Raw genomic sequence first — 20,108 nt, 5'->3', positions numbered from 1 at the left:
CCTTGAGCTCTCTTCACCCAATTCATAATAACATTGCTTAGATTGATAAATTAAATTGTAATGTATCATAGTGTAATTTCAACTTCGTTAAAGCAGCTTTTTTTTATCTTCTGTAACATCTTTCTGAAATTTATTTTCCAACTCAGTAATTTGTTTCTCCAATGTTAAACTTTCCACCACATATTGCTTTTTAACTTTCGTAGTATAGCTAATAATTTGCCCTCGTAAATATGCTTTCAAAGCATCCCACAGTATAAAATTACTACGTACTGAATTGACATTCTCAGCCAGAAACAAAGTAATCTGCTCCTTAATAAAAGTAATAAACTCTGTTTTCCTTGGTAACATTGTGTTAAACCTCCATCTATAAGATAGTTGCACCACTTCTGGACTAGCAGAGGAGAAAAATAACATGGAATGGTCTGATATAATCCAACTTTTATATTCAGCCTGTAAAATTCTACCCTGTAAATGCACTGAAACTAAGAAAACGTCTATTCTAGAAAATGAATCATGTCTATAGGAATAAAAGGAAAAGTCTTTCTCTGTAGGGTTTACTCTCCTCCAAGCATCAACCAAATTCAGATCTTTAATCAAAGCTCCTATTTGTAATGCCACCTTTGATTTCCTCATACTTTTCGGAGATCTATCCAATAAATGATCCAAAACATAGTTAAAATCTCCCCCAACCAGAATATTATTATTGGCCTGATTAAGCAATAAAAAAGCTTCCGAAATGAACCGTTCATTGTCTACATTAGGTGCATAAATATTTAACGAAGTCCATGATTCAGCAAAGATTTTACAATTAACCATCAAAACCCTCCCAGCATTTCCCTCAAACAATTCCAATTCAAACAGTAATTTCTTATGAATTAAAATCGCTACACCCCTCGCCTTAGAATTAAAAGAAGAGAACACATGACCAACCCACTCTCTCTTCAATTTCAAATGCTCTTTTTCGGTCAAGTGTGTTTCTTGCAAAAAAAGCAATATCCACTTTCATTTTTCTTATACAAACCAAAACTCGTTTGCGCTTAATTGGATTATTCAAACCCTGGACATTAAAAGTTGCAAAATTCAAATTAGACATTTCTTAATCTAATAATATATTCCACTACTATAAAATAATGCTCCCCTTCTAATTCCCTTAATATTCTAATCCCCCTATATAAAAACTCCAAAAAAAAAAGGGAAAAACAAAATCCCAAAACAAGCTACTAAAAAGTTAATGGACAGTTAAAAATCTGGGTGTGGTAAAACCCACTAATGGCAGATGACAAAAGGTCTCAGTGTCATCCACCCCTCCCAGTCAGACTTTCACAAAGTACTTAGACAAAAACAGTCAACCCAGTGATTCCAGTCCCAATGAGTGTTCCAGGTCCTCGATATCAAAAAGACTTTACGTCAATTCAACTTTTTTCCCCATTCTTTCCATGTTTTCCATTCTTCCCATTTCCATTTACCCTCCTCTTAGGTGACGATATGGAGATTGTCCATTTCCTCGTAAATCTGGCAATGAATTAGCAAAGATTAATGTATCATGATAATTTTCCAAAAAATTGAGATTGAAAATTCCCATAAAAACCTGTCAATACTGTCGGATAACGAAAGGCAAATTTATATCCCTTTCGTCACAATACTTCTTTAGCTGAATTAAATTCTTGGCGACTTCTAATAGTTTCTTGACTCAAATCTGCGTTAAAAAACACCCTGTTATTTTGAACCATCATTGGAGCCTGGTTTTGCCGTGCCTTCTGCACTGCCATTGGCAATATAATTTCTCTATCCTGATATTTCAAACAACGAATCACAATGGCTCGTGGTGGTTGGCCTGGAAATGGTTTCTTCCTTAATGCTCTATGTTCCTGATCTAACTCCAGACCATCCGGAAATAATTCCTTGCCCAAGACCTCGGGAATCCATTTCTTAAAAAAACTTTACCAGATCAGAACCTTCTATATCTTCTGGAAGACCTACTATTTTTACATTATTTCTTCGACTTTGATTTTCTAATGAATCAATCTTCTTCAATAATTCATTCCTTCTTCTGAATCCCCCAATCCACAAAAGAATCCTCCACTTTTTCAATTTTTTTCTCTATTACACTCCACTTGATTCTTACATTCAAAAAAAGCTTCTTCAATCTTTTTAAAATTATCTTGTATGGTTTATATCCTTCCTATAATTTGGTGACCAAAACTGCACACAGTATCTCGAGGAACTGCCCTGCTTCTTTTTCTCCCTGAGTAAGACATTACCTGGAGACTTTTGCAACATATCCATGCCCATGTCAGGATTGTCTGATGAAAGACATGCAGATTGAGGCCAGGTTGTGGTCTAGTCCCATCTCATGCTCTATCCACTGATTTTATGCATCTACAGTAATATCTTGATTCATAAAAGTTATTTCTTCGCACCTAGTGTTCATTTTAGTTTTCACTTCCATAAATCCTTGAGTCATCTGAGTAGACATCTGCATTTTTTCTATTTGATGAGCAATCCCTTCCAAGATTGTAAACACAGAATCCAGTCCAGATTCCATCACCACCTTTTGAGGCCTACCTTCTCTGATGTCAGTCCCCATTTCTTCCTGTGTAAATTCCAATAAAGTTGAGCTCTCTTCCTCAAACGCAGTAGGTCCTCTTCCAGTGCGGCTGCAAGTTTGGACACCCAACGACAGCGTGCCGACCTCTTCAGCTCGCCGTCGCTTGGGCTCCCCCACAGCCCACACCTTATCCAGTAATTTTTCGTTTTTTGTTAAAATGTGGTCTCCTTATTTGGAGTATAAATTTGGAAATACTTTGAAATATTCTTTATATTAACTATTGTTTTTATATTTGGCTCTCCTTAAGGGAGCTGGCTGAAGGGGTGGGAGGGTGGGTGGGTTTGGCTGAAGGGGTGGGAGGGTGGGTGGGTTTATATATAAAAATAAAAAAATTTGGGTTTTTTTATTTTTCTTTGTTTAATTGTATTTTGATTAAAGTCTTTAAATAAAGTTTTCAACAAAAAAAAGTCCAGATGCTCTCCAGATAGTGAGAATGTTGTTGACTTGCTTTTGTGTATACAGAATGCAAGTGAACTAATAATGATTGAAATCCAAGGCAGAAGGGAAAAGCTTTTGATCTTTTCTCTGATATGGTGAATATCTGCAACCCTCTCTCTTCTGCCCGAGCGGGGGGAGGGTTGAAGCCAGATCATTCAGGATGAATATTTGAAAGATCAAGGAATTTAGGGTTTTTTTTTGGTTTGGGGAGGTTGGGGGGGGGGGGGGGGGTGGGGGGAAGCCTGTCTACATTTTGCTCATATCTTGAAGGATTCAAACTTGAAATGTTGGTTATGTATCCTTGCTCTCTGGGGTAACTGCCCCAGAACGGGAGTTGAGGGTTGAGTGGCCTCTTCCTGTTGCCTGTGCACACGAAGCACTAATGCCTCAACAAGAAATGGGAGCAGGAGTCTGCCATCCTGCCCCTCGAGCCTGCTCCCCCATTCAGTGTGATCACGGCTGATCTGCTGGTAGGCTCATCTCCACCGATCTGCCTTTCCCCCCATCTCAGGGCGGTTAGCACAACGCCTTTACAGCGCCAGTGATCGGGACCAGGGTTCAAATCCCGCACTGTCTGTAAGGAGTTTGTACGTTCTCCCCGAGTCTGCATGGGTTTTCCCTGGGGGCTCTGGTTTCCTCCCACTGTTCGAAGCATACCTGAGGTGTAGGCTAATTGGGTGGCCTGGACTTGTGGGGCGAAATGGCCTGTTACCCTACTGTATGTCTAAAAATTTTTTAAAACTATGCAAAAATTTATCTAATCTTGTCTGAAGAGTGTATACTGAGGCAGCCTCCACTGCTTCAATGGGCAGAGAATTCCATAGATACACCACCTTCTGGGAAAAGCAGTACCATCTTCTTTCTGTACAAATCAGCTGTATAAATTTCTCCTGATCTCTGTTCTAAAAGGACAAGCTTTTATCCAGAAGCTGTGCCCTCTGGTCACACATTCCCACTACTGGAGATATTTTTATCCATGTCACACTCCAACCAGCTCTTTCAATGTTCAATGATTCGATGAGATTGCCCTCCAGCCCAGAGCCATCAAACACTCCTCGTACATTAACCTTCTCATCCCTCTGGATCATTCTCATACATCCCTTTCCATTGCCAGCTCGCCTTTCCTTAGATGTGGGGCCCAAAACTCCCCACAATACTCTAAATGTGGTCTGTCTAATGCCTCAACATTACATTTTACCTTTCTACTCCATGACCACCTTGGGACAAGCTGACCACCCCTGAACTTCCTGTGGCATTTGTGAACAAGAGGTTATAGGCAGTGTTGGAGTCAATTTAGTGGCTTGGATGAATGCCCCCGAAGACTCCTAGTTCATGAATGAATCCCCTAAATGTGATTAGATTCTGTGGGATTTCCTTATTCGTGTTTAATTGGATCTATCCATGGGAGAGGTTTGAAGTGAGAGGGATTGGCTCTTTCTCCTTGCAAGCCACGTGATTTTGGCCACGAGAGGACGAGTGTAAGATGGTGGCATTGCCGGAGGCACTGTGGCGGTAGAGCTGGTGCAGATCCGCGGGGAACGGAGATGCAGTTGACTGCCGTTGGCTCCGAAGGGGCTTCGAATGGCCCATTGAGTGGGCCAAGGGTGGATGTAGCTGAAATCCTGCAATCCAGGTCTGCGCCCAAGATGGCGGCGCCTATTAATCAGCAACAACCACGACGGGCCACAGACTCCGGGGAAGCGGAGGACGGGAAGATCATGCACTGTCTGAGAGGGGAAGTGGAGGAGACAACCCACGGGGATGGTGATCACAGCGGCGGACCAGTGGGGGAGGGGGGGTGGGGCTGCTGGCCACTTGAGGCATGGAAGCAGGAGACTGTTCTCGGGAGGCTTACGACGGGCCGGAGACTGGCTCAAACTGGCTGGAGGGGGTACCAGGTATCTGAACGGGGATGTGAGGAGGTGTCGAGAGCGTTGAAGGATTCCTGACGGTATTGGAGGTTCTGATCTGGAGTTCAGGTTGCCAATAGTTTGGACTGGACTTGGTGTGGCTGCGGGAAAGCTGGAGGCGAATCTATGGGCACTCGGTGACGGGGAGGGGGGATCTCTTTTGCTTCTCTTTCTCTCTCTGTTAGAGACACTAAGGCAATTCCTGCCAGTGTTTCATAGTAATAAAATAGTGTCATATTACATGATGATAAATTGAATCTTGAGAGTGGTTGATCTGTTGGGAGTGTCTTTGTAATTGTTACAAAACTGCATAATTTTACCTGCTTTTCAAAACCACAGCAATGTTGAGCCAAACATTCAGTGTCGTTCTGCCTGATACACTTCAAGCCCTTGATTTTTGAGTTTGGTCGTGTTCTGTAAGGATTTTGGTGTGATGTAAATGGGATTATGCCCCTTCACGCCACTATGGGTTTCGGTCAACGTGGCTGGATTTCGTTCCTTCCTCTGAAATTTCATTTCTGAAGTTTCCGATTTCAAATGCAGCACATTCGTTCCGTCCTGTCGGCAGGTTGGAATGAACGCATTGAAACTGCATCAGGAAAGTGGGTCAAACTTGCTGAAACTCCAAACTAATGTGGGGTAGCTCCTGGAAACACGCCTCGTGTGCTTTACTAATTCAAGAACCGGTGAGACTTTTTGAACAGCGCGGTAGATTCAGGTTCCAGCCCTTGAAACCCACACCACTCAATTTAACCTACCAGGCCCGTATGTTTTTGGAGGGTGGGAGGAAATTAGAGCACCTGGGGAAACCCCATAGTGAGAAGGTGCAGACACCGCTTGGATTTGAACCCAGGTCAGTGGCTCTGTATTAGTGCTAACCCACTGCTCCCTCTTTGAAATCTGGGTGAACTGATAGTTTGGCTTCATTTCAGTCTCTCTATCTACCTTGCAACAGTTTTAAATAAAAACAATGTTTTGTCTTCCAGGGACTTGCACTTGAAGAAACCAATCTACCAAAAAACTGCCTGCTATGGCCATTTTGGCAGGAGTGAGTTCCCATGGGAAGTGGCCAAGAAGCTGAACTATTAGCCACACCAACCTTGACGCCGTTCACATCAAATAACTCTCAAAGTTGAGGGGGTGGGGGGGCTCTTCACCCTGCAATTCCATAATAAATTGCCTACTATCAGTAGTGACTTGATCTAGGTCCATATTCTTCACAACCGATGGGTCCAACCACAGAAAAACTCACAGCAGTGGCTTAACAGGAGAAGAGTGACCTCTGCTTCCTTGCAGAGTTTCTACCCAATGTCCAGCTGGTCTTGTTTCTTGTCAGTGGACACTGAAATTGTTTCAAAGGAATGACAATGTCTAATTGCCTGCAGCTGAATCCTTTTCTCTGCTTTTGTAATTTCACAAATCTGCGTTGCACCGAGGTAACAAAGACCTCAGCAAAATGGGCCACGACTGTACAAAATATTGGACGTTAATATTATGCTTTTGCCTAAAACATTGAGGGTCACTTTTACTCATTGCTTTCTTTTCTGCAGCTCACACCACCCTCCCACCACCCCCCCCCCCCCCCCCCCCCGCCTCTGTCACAATCTTCACCCCTTTGCCTGGTCCTCTACCAGAATCCACTTCTCGTGCATTCACCCCTCACATTGTTACACCGACTCTCTCCCCTCTTGGGGGGTGGGGGGGGTGCACTCAACCTGGCCCTCCACAGACTGATGTTTGTCCCTTCAGCTGTTTTGCTCTGGTTTCCAGTGTCTGCCGATCCTTTCATCTCCTGTCTGTCATTTCAGTCGTGGTCTGTTCTCCTTGTCTCATTTTCCATTTAGTCTCGCATTGAAATTTAAGTTCAAACCATTCAAGGGTCTGGGTGCTCGAGTTAATGCAGAAGTCCATGCAAATGTATTATATGTTTAAAAAAATCAAATTTAATAAAGTTTTTAAAAAATCAACCATTCAAAATTGCCTTACCTACACGCATTCTTACTAAGATTCTCACGTTACTTTTGCAAGAAGCAGCAGGGTACAGTCCCAGGCTCCCGAGAACGGCTGCCCCGCCTCCCAAGTCACTCCCGTGATTTGTACGATGGTGGAAGTGGCAGGCAGTCGGGGGTGGGTGGTGCAGCTGCCACTGTTCCAATGGGCTGTTGAGCTTTGTGTGGTCTCTCGGGCAAACTCCTTTTATAATTTTTTATTAATCATATTATAGGTAAACAATACATAAAGAGAATTGGAGTACAGAAACAAAAGGGGAAAATATATCAGATTACACCACAATTAACAAATATGTTCTCATCTCCTCAAACTGAAATCTTCAAAAAAAATTATAAAACCTCAGCTAATCTTTTTTAAAAACTGCTGCCTAATCCTGAAAACGTATGAACAAAAAATTAATTGTCTAGTCTTCACTAACAAACAAAAAAAAATTAAATATAATCCAGAAGGGAAAATAACTCTCTTCACGTAGAAATAATTTATAAAAGGTTGCCAAGTCTCTTCACGTTGAACAAGTATCACGTGCGACTCCTAACTTTCTCTAAACCCAAACATGACAATAATTTGAGAAAACCATTGAGTCAAAGTTGGTGGATTGGAATCATTCCATTTAAAATAATCTCAGACGAATTCCAACGATCTTGTAGGGCAGTAGCTCCTTATTCCTCATCTGGTCATTTGCTGCAAGTGGGTGATGGAATTCCTTCACTACAATACCTTTAGGGTATAATTTAGGGTATTCCTTCACTACAATGGGATGTATTTGGCCTGAAGGCACTTTGGGGTATTCTAAGGATATAATAGGTTCTGTATTAAATGCAGCAAAAACACGAACCTGGAGAAACTCAGCAGGTCAAACAGTCTACTTTATATAGCAAAGATAAAGATACATAACCAATGTTTCGGGCATGAGCCCTTCAACGAGGTACTGAAGATTTTTTTTTGTTCAGAGGCTGCCTACATTTTTCTTGATGAAGGGCTCAAGTCCAAAATTTTTTTTTGACGTACAGGCCATTTTGCCCCATGAGACCGTGCCACCCAATTAACCTACACCCCTGGTACGTTTCAAACGGTGGGAGGAAACTGAAGCCCCTGGGGAAGACCCACACAGACACAGGGAGAACATTCAAACTCCTTACGGACAGACAGTGCGGGATTCGAATCTCGGTCCTGATCACTCATGCTGTAAAGGCACTGCACAAACCGCTACATCAACCGTTCTGCCCCTACACCAACTGCGCCATCCCAAAAATAACATTAGTTATGTACTTTTATGGGTCACGTCTCCAGAATGGAGGACCATCGCCTTCCCAAGATCGTGTTATATGGCGAGCTCTCCACTGGCCACCGTGACAGAGGTGCACCAAAGACAAGGACTGCCTAAAGAAATCTCTTGGTGCCTGCCACATTGACCACCGCCAGTGGGCTGATATCGCCTCCAACTGTGCATCTTGGCGCCTCACAGTTCGGCGGGCAGCAACCTCCTTTGAAGAAGACCGCAGAGCCCACCTCACTGACAAAAGACAAAGGAGGAAAAACCCAACACCCAACCCCAACCCACTAATTTTCCCCTGCAACCGTGTCTGCCTGTCCTGCATCGGACTTGTCAGCCACAAACGAGCCTGCAGCTGACATGGACGTTATCCCTCCATAAATCTTTGTCCGCGAAGCCAAGCCAAAGAAGAAAGAAGAAGAAAATGTACATTGCACTATCAATTTTTGTGCTACCAATAGGTGGTAGTTCTGATGCACTCACAGGAAAAAGGAATCTTAGGGTTGCATGTGATGTCATGTACGTTGAGTTTCTGTTGAGTTTCTCCAGCATTGTGCTTTTACTTCAAATCACGGTGTCTGCAGACTTGCGTGTTTTACTCTATATAATAAATGCAATAACTTCATAATGAACCTAATCTACACAGAAAAGTCCTGTTATTTGTTACATCTTTTTTTGCCTCTGATTTTCATTCATATTCAGGCCAAAACCAGTCAATCCTCCCACTGTATTTATTCCACCCCCCCCCCCCCCACCCTTACTCCTCTGTTTCCCTTCAGGAGATCTTGTCCCTCCCTTTATTGCCTCCAAAGCCATTTACCCTCTTTCATTTAGTCTGCCTGGTTCAGTGGAGGGAAGGTTTAGACCGCAGATGAATACAAGTCAACATCCAGCTGGTAGAGACAAGCTCCAATAACCCGGGTTCTATTCTAATCTCCACTACTGTCCGTATTGAGTTAGTGCATTCCTCCTGTCCCTGGATCCAGACACCATGGTTTAAAGACACATTGGCATCAACATTGAAGCAAAACATGGAAAATTACTTATTAATGCTCTGTCGTGTGAAACAAGGATTGAACCATGGAGAGCCATGCCGCTAATTTAATATTTTTCCACAGTACAGCATGGTAGAAAGCCCTTCCGCCCATGAAAACACCTGTCGCAATTATACCCAATTAACCTACAAACCCCGTATGTGTTTGGAAAGAGGGAGGGAACCAGAGCACTCAGAGGAAACCCACACAGACACGGGTAAAACGCGCAAATTCCTTACAGACAGTGTGGGATTAGAACTAGGGTCACTGGCGCTGTAATCATTTCAAGATAGCTGTGTTGCCCTTTTCCAGAGAGAACAGAAATCCATGTTAACCAGCTAGTTGTCACGTTCCCGTGCACATTCCCATCTCATTCCTCTTTCTATCAGCAGTGAGGTAATGTTGGAACTCTATAAATCTCTGGTGAGGCCACACTTAGAATATTGGGTTCGGTTCTGGTGGCCTTATTACAGGAAGGATGTGGAAGCTGTGGAGAGGGTGCAGAGATTTACTAGGATGTTGCCTGGATTGGAAAGGTTAGCAGAGCTGTGGCTTTTCTCTTTGGAGTGAAGGTGACTTAATAGAGGTTAACAGAAGAATAGATAAGGTAGACCTTTAGTCGATTTCCCAGGATGGAAGAAGCAAACAGCATAGAACATGATTACAAAGTGAAGAGAGGGAAGTTTAGGGGTAAGGTTGTGGGTGCCTGGAATGCCTTGCCAGGGGTGGCAGTGGAGGCTGAAAGATTAGGGGTATTTAAGAGACTCTTAGGCACATGACCAGCATCAAGGGACATGCCCCCCCAATGAGTTATTATGCCCCCCACCCACCTGCGTCATTATGCAGTTTCATCTCCACGCGATATTAGCACAGGGAGGAGGGAGGCGGAATGTTGTCAGCGGTGAACAGAGGAGGTTCATGGCTGGTATGGGACCCACTAACCCCCCCCCCCCCCACCCCCCATCTCTCCACTGAGTGTGCTTTTAGTTTGTGCCCCCTGTTGTTACCCAAATGCTCCCCCCGATTAGACTTGTTCTAATGCTGTCTCTGCTCATAGATTAAAGACATATATGAGGTAGGGAGAGCTTAGATTTCTTTTTAGTAGGTATATATGGGTCAACACAACATTGTGGGCCAAAGGGCCTGTACTGTGCTATGTTTTTCTCTATCACTCCAGAACAAGCCATGATTATAATTTAGGCTGTCAGGAGATGCTAGTTTATGCCCACCCAGTGTGGGCTAAGTTGTGCCCCAAGGAAGACAGACCTCACTGCACTGTGTATTTTTAAGGTGCCTGCTTTCCCCTAAAGGTATAGGCCTGCCTTGGATTGCAGAAGAGGCAAATCAGCGTCACATTCTCGCCGCTCATCTATCACCGGAGGAGGCCATCAAGAAATTCTGCAGATGCTGGGGTGAAGTGCAATATACACAAGTGCTGGAGGAGCCCAGTAGATCACGCAGTGTCCACAGGAGGTAAAAGGTAAGGCCCAAAACAGTTACCCTTTACTTCCTATGGATGCTGCAAGACCTGCTGGGTTTCTCCAGCACCTTTGTGTGTTGAAACCACAAGAGCTAAGCTGGACAGGATAGAAACTACCAGCATCAAAACAAGGCAATAAAAGATTCTTAATAGAGGTCTACAAGGTTGTGAGAGGCATAGATAAGGTAGACCTTCAGCCTTTTTTCCAGGGTGGAAGAAGCAAACCAAGAATCACAGACCTGCTTCAGATAAGGAACGCAATGGAGTCAGTCATTCAACTCCATACTCAAGGTGGGGATTCCTGTCCACAGAAGATCCACCAGCAAACATTTCAACGAACGCAGCATCAGATGGAACTTCAGACTCTCATCTACTTCCTTGTCTACTGGCCATGAAGTAATACTTCGATGAACCTCCTCTCTCCAATCTTTATCCCGACCTGGATAATAATTGCTGATGTAGCCAAAGGAAGAAACACAGCTTCACCCGTCAATACCGGGAGAACTCCTGAAATAAACATAATACAGGTAGATGCAAATTTGCAATCAATGCCTTTGAAATATGGACTAATTCACGTTAATTTAATCCCAGTAAGGTCACATGAAAGCAAGGCCAACAGCCGACACGGTTAGCGCCAGAGGCTCGGGTTCGAATCCCGCATTGTCTGTAAGGAGTTTGTACGCTCTCCCCATGTCTGTGTGGGTTTTCTCTGGATGCTCCAGTTTTCTCCCACCCTACAAAAACATACCAGGGTCATTTGTAGGTCAATTAAGTGTAATTGGATGGCCCAGGCTCATAGGCCGAAAAGGCCTGTTACTATTCTGTAGGTCTAAATCTTAACTCTGCCTGTGATACCAGGGATAAATTGGCAACAGATCTAGATGACCAGGTTCAGTCTTTCCCCTGTGATGCACATGAGGGCGGTTGCATCTTAAATTCCCCTCCGAACCTCAGAAATGGTCCGCAGTCAATCTTGTCCAGCAGGTCAGTACTGCCCACAGGAATGGCACCACTGTGCCAGCAGGTGGAACCAAAGGCCTCTTTGGTGATCGCTGGCGATCTCAGTGAAGGAATGGCAGCCTCACTAGTGGTAGGCCACTTGGGCAAAACCCAGAGTCTCTGCACCGCCCAGCCTCGTTCGTATATCCATGATTCAAATGAAAGTTCAGTGTGAAGCTGATCATTTTGTGCCATCTCCAGAATAAGCGACCACTGTTTAACCTGAGAAGGTTGCCGTTTTCTCTTTCATCACCAGCTCTTTGTAGTGGAATTTCCAGTCTGGGTCTATGTCATTCTTAAAGGCAACATCGCTGAGTTCCTCAGAGGTGCCTGCATATTACAGAAGATCTCCCAATGCAAATTTCCTGTCTCGGTCCCTCTCCCTCGCTCAACGTTGCCTGACTAAATCTTCTGCATTTATCCTCTCGATTTTCAAATTTTGTCTCTCTCCTTACAAACCATCTTTCCCTCATTCCCTTAAAGCCCATGATTTCCTTCTCAGTTTAACGAGCTGCCCAAACTCAATCACCTGATCAGCAGGTGACTGATGGAAAGTTTAACCAGAAGATGGATCACACACCTCAGCATCTCTGTGGCATTGACCTCCACCTCATGACCAAAGGTCTGCTGCCTTTGTCTCTGCAGTTATATCCATGCTCAGTTACTCTCATAGTCCTGTGTCTTTACTCAAGTTTATTATCATCCAATTGCACAAGTACAACCCGACTAAACAGCATTCTCTGGTCCTCGGTGCAAAACACACAGTCACACAACCAGACACACAGGCAAACAATACATATAGAATATAGAACTCTACATCACCATACAGGCCCTTAGGCCCTCAATGTTGTGGTGACCATATATTTCTACCAAAGTAAAATTAAATCTTTTCTACCTCGTAACCCTCTTCTATCCATGTGTCTAAGAGTCTCTTAAATACCCCTAATGTTTCAGCCTCCACCACCCTCTCTGCCAAGGCATTCCAGGCCCCCACAATTCTGTGTAAAAAAAAAACCATACTCCTGATGTCCCCCGTAAACTTTCCTCCCTTCACTTGGTACTGCCCTCTGCAGAACAAGTATTCATATATACAAATAAATAAATATTGTTCCGGAAATATGAGCATCTCGGAGGGTCAGTGAAAACAGTTCCTTTGGTTGTTCAGCATTCCCACTGTCCGTAGGAAGAAGCTGTTCCTCAGCCTGGTGGTGCTGGCTCTGGTCTCCTGTATCTCTTCCCCGATGGCATGGAAGGGGTCCTCAATGATTTTGAGTACCCTCTTTCTTCAAACAATGATCACATGGATGGGGGTGGGAGGAGGTGGGGAAGGGAGACTCCAATTATCCTCTTTGCTGCTTTTGTGATCCTGTGGCAACAATAATCCTCTGGCAAACTCCCTCCTGTACCATATATTTCAACTCGTTCATATTTCCGTTGTCAAGAATCAGTACCACTCCAGGTTACCTGCCCATTACTCCAGCCCCTCTCTGCCTTCCAAAGCCAACATTTTCCTTCCTGCTTCATACTTCATCTGTTCCATAACCATCCCACTGTCACCGAGATGTCCAAAGAGCCTAGACATCCTGCTCCCTTCACCCCATGGATATTTATCTCCACTACCCCAACACTCTCTTCACTTTCTCTGAAATCGAACTACTGGGCATTTCCAATCCGGGATCACATTTCCTTTCTGCTTCTGAAAGGCATTTTTTAGGTTATAAACACTGCCAAGTACAAGATATTGATCCTGTGTTGGGAAGTAAATCCCAGGGAATTAGCCAAGAGTTGATTTAACTCAGTTGAGCTGAGTTGAATGATTAATGTACATGGAACATGGAATATTACAGCACAGTACAGGCCCTTCAGCCCACAATGTGGTGCCAACCTAAGTAAACCTACTTCGAATCCTTCCTGACTTCACACCCATAACCCTCTATTCTTACACTTATGTGCCTATGAGTCTTTTGAATGTCCCTATTGTACCAGCCTCCACCACCATCCCCGGCAATGCATTCAAAGCACCCCTCCTCCCCTACTTTGCACAAACATCTTACCTCTGACATCTCCCCTAAACTTTTCTCCACTCATCTTAAACAGATGTCCTCTGGTATTTGATAAGTTACCGCAGGATAAAGGTGTTGGCTGTCCATCCTATCTAAACATCTCTTAATCTTATACACCTCCATTAAGTCACCTCTCACCCTTGGTCACTCCAAAGAGAGAAGCCTGAGCTCTATCAACCTTGCTTCATAATACCTGCTCGCTAATCTCTGCACCCTCTCCAAGCCATCCTGTAAAGAGGTGACTGGAACCGAATGCAACACTCCCAAGTGTGGTCCAACCAGAGTTTTGTAGAGCTGCGTTACCTCATGGTTCTTGAGCTCAATCCTCTACCTAATGAAACCTCACACACAATGCACTTCGTAACCACCCTACCAACTTGTGCAGTGATCTTGTAGAATCTATGGACCTGGACCCCCAGGAACTCTTTGTTCCTCCACACTGTTAAGAATCTTGTCTTTAACCATCTACTCTGCCTTCATTCCACCTTCCAAATTGCATCACTTCACACTTATCCAGATTGAACACCTTCTACCACTTCTCTGCCCAACTCTGCATCTTCTCTATATTTTTTAAAATCTACAATAACCTTCAACGCTATCCACAATGCCTCCGACCTTTATTTCATGTGCCAACTTACTGACCCACCCCTCCCCTTCTTCATCCAGGTCATTTATAAAAACCACGAAGACTGGGTGTCCGAGAGCAGATCCCCGCGCAACTCCACTAGTCACTGCCCTCCAGGCAGAATACGTTCCATCTTGTAATGCGCTCTGCTTTCTGTGGGCAAGCCAATTCCGAATGCATGAGACCGCGGAACCCGTGCCTCATGACTTTCTGTGTGCAAAGGTGACCCTTCAGGCACCCCCCCTCCCCCCACCCCCAAATCAACGCCCTCCAATTTTAGTCTCCCGATACCCAGGAAAAGAAAGACTAATGATTCACCTCATCTCTGCCCATTGTGATTTAGATCCTGCTGTAAGATCACTGGATCAGCCGCCTTCGAACCAGGATTTTTGCATGCACACATCTTTACATGTGTGATTTTGAACATGGTTGCTGAAGAACAAAAGGCAAAGAAATGTTTATTCAATGTTGGGCAAGTCATGAAATCTCCACCAAGCAACTTATTTGTCAACTGGACAGATTTGGGAACTGAGTGAGTAAGGGAAGAAGCAGCCCTGAGTTTAACACGGAGCTGCCTCAGTGTTGAGAGTGCAACTGCAACCTTATTGCCATAAATAGCTACAATACAGGAGAAATGGCGGGGGTGGGGAGTTTAAATGCCCCAAATTGGCTTCTTTCTTATCGGTTTGGAAGACAAAAATATTATGTACCATATATTAAATAAACAATAATCGTAAATCTTTAATACGTCAAAATACAGAACATTTAGCTTCTAAATGTAAAGAGAAAATGGAAAGAAAACAAAGGAAAAAAGAAGAAAAAAGGAAAGAACCTCCCCCCCACCCCACACCCCTGTACTAATCCTACCCCACCCACTAAACACAGTCGTCTGCAAAACATAGGCAAAGAATTGAGTTCCAGCCTCCATTCAACGAGCAAGTCACCCCTAGAGCGCTCATGCTGATGTAATCAAGTTAGTTAGTCCATGAATGGGCCCCATTATTTGTCAAATTCAATCATAGTTTTGGAATCGGTTTCTACCCCAGGCTGTAGATGAAATTTAAATTTTAAAAATATAAATGATGCGTTATCAATAACTCCAAAGTTACATGACTGATAGGCTTTTATTACCATAAACAGACGGCGCGTCTCAAGACCCGAATCCATACCTAAAATTACAGTTTTGCCCCATTCCAAGTTCTGGGGGAGGGGTTATGGTGTTGCTTGCTTTATTAGGGGAACCTGGGGGGAGGAGCAAGGGACGGGCCAGTCATGCACATACAAACAGTATCAACAGTGGTTCCACCACAGCAAATTAAAAAAAATTAAACCACAATTCCATGCTTTGTTCTCCTGTCTTAATTCTGGAAAAGCACAGCAGGGTCATCTTAAATTCATGGAGTTATCTCTGGGAAAGCAGGCCAATCAGTCCGACTCATCCATGCCAACAAAGATATATATCTATGTTGCCTGCTTTCAGCCCATATCACTCTAAACCAGTAGTTTTCAAACCATTTTTTTCCCATTCACATACCATCTAAGTAATCCCTATGCCATAGGTGTTCTGAGATTAGTAAGGGATTGCTTAAGGTGGTATGTGAGTGGAAAGAAAGAGCTTAAAAACCACTGATAGGAGAGACTTGGCGGAAAGGTATAGGGTGGGGGGGAGGGTTGGAATTTGGGAGGGTGGGTAGGTAGAGGGTATTGTGCTCATATGTATTATTGGTTTTTTCTGATTGTATGTCTCATGGTTTTAATACTTTAAATAAAATATTCAAAATAATCACCCCTCTCCCTCCCACGCTTCAGTCCAAAAATGAGCGGCAGGTGAGATGAACTGTGGTGGGTGGGAGTCAAAGGAGTTGTCTGAGGCACCCACCTTGCCTTGCCTGTGCAGGGCTGAGATAGTGAGAGGTGAGAGCAGGGGCTTCGTCCAAAGTTGGCCTGTCCTGATTGAAAAGGCAGTGAAACATCTTTTCAGCCACAAGGTAATAACTAGCCTTTCTTTTTCTCACTGATTCTTCTTTACTGCCACCTGATCAACCCAAGACCATCTCCCTCTTTACAGTTCTGCACCATTACAGTTCTGCCCCGATACAAGTTCAGCAACATTACAATTCTACACCATTGCAGTTCTACACCATTACATTTCTACACCGTTACAATTCTGCACCATTACAATTCTATACCATTACGTTTCACCTCATGTTAAACAGTGGTACTCTGATATTTGCTATTGTTGCCCCAGGAAATAAATGCTGGCTGTTCTAAGCCCCTCATAATGTAATATAAATCTCTTAAGTCACCTCTCAACCATCATCGCTCCAAAAAGAAAGCTCTCACTCTATCTATCTTGCTTCATGAGATATATTTCACCATCAAAGCAACATTCTCTGCACCCTCTCTAAAGCAACTACATCATTCCTGTAATGGGGTGACCGGAACTGAACATTTGTCCATCTGCCCCAAAGTAGAACATTGCTCACGTAATCTCGACAAAACTTTCAGATGTGAAACACTCACATTTTTAAACAAAGGTCATGTGGACTTTACAAATCTATTTCCCTGAATCAGACAACCAACTCACTGAGGGATTTCTCAATCTGTTTAATGATTAACAGTTCCTTTGCTCTGTCTGACCTCCTTCTCCCAGCATCTGTAAAGGGCAAACACCAGTCTCCAGAACATCAGTGAAGTGGAACCAGGAAAGTAGACATGGCTCACACACTGTCAGCAGTTCTTCGATTGGCTGGCATCGTCTGGATTCTCATCCCAGGTACAGTGTTACTGTGTGTGTGTGTGTGTGTGTGTGTGTGTGTGTGTTACTGCGTGTGTGTGTGTGTTACTGCGTGTGTGTGTGTGTGTGTGTGTTACTGCGTGTGTGTGTGTGTTACTGTGTGTGTGTGTGTGTGTGTGTGTGTGTTACTGCGTGTGTGTGTAAAATAAATTCTTCCCTCCCCCTCCCCCATTCCTATCAGCTCCACCCAGATTCTACCTCCCACCTGCACCAGGGGCAATCTACAGCAATTGATTAACTCTCCAAACCACTTATCCTTGGAGACTGGAAATCAAGCAGCAAAACAAACTGTGAAGTTGCTTTGGAACAGAATGAAAGGCAGTAGCAAATGCAGAGTTTAACATAGAACGTTACAGTACAGTACAGGCTCTTCGGCCCACAATGTTGTATATACCTAGACATGGGGTGTGTGTGGGAAAGTGTGGAGATCACTGGAACTCCAGAGAGCAAGGGCACAGACATTACCAGAAAAGGTATCACAGCCAGGACTACATGAAGGTTTTAGTTTTCTGGGTATCAAGAACAATCCGTAAATGCCTTTAAAAACCAAATTCAAAAAGTCTATGAAGTATAAAGAGTGTGTACCAGAGCAAGAGACTGAATAAATAGCTATTGATTGTGGAGGATAGATGGAATGTTGCACAGGTTACAGGGTTTGCCAGCTATTGCTTCACTAAGAGTAGGCCGATCTTGTACTGAGGCTTGTAATTCAAGCCAGCACTAATCCCAGAGTTATGCAGTGCACCTATCACACCAATGTCCAACACTTGCTTGCCCATCTACACTAATATCGTTTGCCTCCATTAGAACCATGCCCATTGAAGCAATGGAGACAAATCTCAGTAAATATATTAAGACCAAGTTCGATAGATTTTTACATAGTAGGGGAACTAAGGGAGATGGGGAAAAGGCAGGTCGGTGGAGATGAGCCGATCATCAGATCAGCCATGATCTCATTGACTAGTGGAGCAGGCTCGATGCGCCGGATGGCCGACTCCTGCTCCTAGTTCTTATGTTCCAAATTCTCTTCAATATAGTGATTCTATCTGCCTCCTATCTACCTCACCTTGCAAGATGTGGGTTATCTGCGAGGTACATCCAGCTCCTGACGTCGAGTTAAGGAATTGGAGCTGGAGTTGGATGAACTCCGGATCATTAGGGAGGCAGAGGGGGTGAATTACAGGAGTTACAGGGACACTATCACACCTAGGGGGCAGGAGGAGGGTAGATGGGTGACAGTTAGGAGAGAGAAAGGTAACAGGCAAGCAGTGCAGGGCACCCCTGTGGGCGTTCCTCTGAATACAAGAATTGAGAACCATTGAAGGGGACGACCTACCATGCACAAGCCACGTCAATCAGGTCTCTGGCACAGAGTCTGATCCTGTGGCTAAGAAGGGAAGGGAGGAGAAGAGGTGAGCTGTAGTGATAGGGGATTCCAATAGTTAGGGGGACAGATAAGAGGTTCTTTGGAAGGGATCGAGTATGTAGCCTCCCTGGTGCCAGGGTTCATGATATTTCAGATCGCATTCACAGCATTCCCAGGAGGGAGGGTGAGCAGCCAAATGTTATGGTCCATGTAGGGACCAATGTCGTGGGGAGGAAGGGTGAGGAGGTCCTGCAAGGAGAGATCAGGGAGTTAAGGCGCTAGGTTGAAGGACCTCCAGGGTAGTGATCTCAGGATTGTTACCAGTGCCATGTGCTGGTGAGGTTAGAAATAGGAGGATAACGCAGCTTAACACGTGGCTAAAGACATGGTGTAGGAGGGAGGGCTTCAGGTTTCTAGATCATTGGGCTCTCTTGTGGGACCTGTTCTGACAGGATAGTTTGCATCAGAACTGAAAGGGCACTAATATCCTTGCAGGCAGGTTTAAACTAGATTTGCAGGGGAGGGGAACCAGAGTGTCAGAGTGTAGGAGAGAAAAGTTGATGCACAGTTAGAAGTCAACGGGTTGAACGTGGTGGAAATGTTCTCAGGTGCATCTATTGCAGTGCAAGAGGTGTTGTAGGACAGACAAACGAGCTTAGATCATGGAATTATGACATGTGGCCAGTAGTGAAACTTGGTCGCAAGAGGAGCAGGATTGGCAATTCAAAGTTCCAGGCTTCTGTTGCTTCAGACATGATAGAATGGGGAGAGGAGGTGTGTGGGGGGGGGGGGGGGGGGGGGGGGGGGGGGGAAGGAAAGGGGGAGGAGCAGCATTGCTCGTAGGGGAAAATATCACAGCTATGCTCAGGAAGGACAGACCAGAGGCCTCATCTAATGAGGCCATATGGGTGGAGTTGAGGAACGAGAAAAGGTATGGCCACACTCATTATAGTCAGCTAGAATTGGAGGAGCAAATCTGCAGAGAGATAGTAGACGGCTGCAGGAAACATCAGGCTGTGATAAATCAAAGTTTTGAGTGCAGGAATTGGGACGTCCATGCCTGGCAATACATCATGCACCCACAACTCGATGTGTTAAAAAAAAGTTACCCCTGATATCTCCACTAAACTTTATCTCCTTCACTTTGTACAGGTGTCCTCTGGTGTTTGCTACTCCCACCCTGGGAAAAAGGGGCTGGCCGTCCACCTCATCTACGCCTCTCAGAATCTTGTAGACGTCTATTAAGTCATTTCTCATCCTTGTTGCTCCAAAGAGAAAAATCCTAGCTCTACTAACTTTGCCTCATAAGACATTTTCCAATCCGGTTAAATGCCCTCTGCATCCTGTCTACATCCTTCTTTGTACATTAACTGGGTCAGAAACTGAACGTATTGGGGAGGACAAAGACACTGCCCCTTCATAATATGGGTGGGTTTTGTAATGCACCAAATACACATAGTCTGCCAGGCATAGCCAATGAATATTCTGGGCCTTTTTTGAAGTTT

The 20,108-nt window shown here is 44.4% G+C and overlaps 2 protein-coding genes and 1 long non-coding RNA gene across 3 annotated transcripts in view; 2 read left to right on the top strand and 1 right to left on the bottom strand.

Moving 5' to 3' along the window:
* LOC138736371 (S-adenosylmethionine synthase-like) overlaps positions 1-6,923 on the top strand; it is a 33,877-nt gene extending 26,954 nt beyond the window's left edge. Inside the window, exon 9 of the mRNA XM_069885770.1 lies at positions 5,943-6,923. Within this exon, the coding sequence (XP_069741871.1) occupies positions 5,943-6,045 (103 nt within the window). The 3' untranslated portion in view covers positions 6,046-6,923. The remainder of the gene's footprint in view (positions 1-5,942) is intronic.
* Positions 6,924-10,275: 3,352 nt separating this feature from the next.
* LOC138736370 (uncharacterized) overlaps positions 10,276-20,108 on the bottom strand; it is a 27,728-nt gene continuing 17,895 nt past the window's right edge. The window contains exons 2-3 of the long non-coding RNA XR_011340243.1: positions 14,759-14,872; positions 10,276-11,260 (exon numbers count right to left, since the gene is read on the bottom strand). This is a non-coding gene — a long non-coding RNA (uncharacterized lncRNA). The remainder of the gene's footprint in view (positions 11,261-14,758; positions 14,873-20,108) is intronic.
* LOC138736369 (uncharacterized) overlaps positions 17,094-20,108 on the top strand; it is a 26,505-nt gene continuing 23,490 nt past the window's right edge. The window contains exon 1 of the mRNA XM_069885769.1: positions 17,094-17,216. Within this exon, the coding sequence (XP_069741870.1) occupies positions 17,156-17,216 (61 nt within the window). The 5' untranslated portion in view covers positions 17,094-17,155. The remainder of the gene's footprint in view (positions 17,217-20,108) is intronic.

This window comes from Narcine bancroftii, chromosome 6, assembly GCF_036971445.1.
Source record: "Narcine bancroftii isolate sNarBan1 chromosome 6, sNarBan1.hap1, whole genome shotgun sequence".
In the NCBI taxonomy this organism is placed as follows: Eukaryota; Metazoa; Chordata; class Chondrichthyes; order Torpediniformes; family Narcinidae; genus Narcine; species Narcine bancroftii.
Note: the sequence above shows the minus strand (reverse complement) of the source record. Positions and strands in the feature narration are given on the sequence as shown.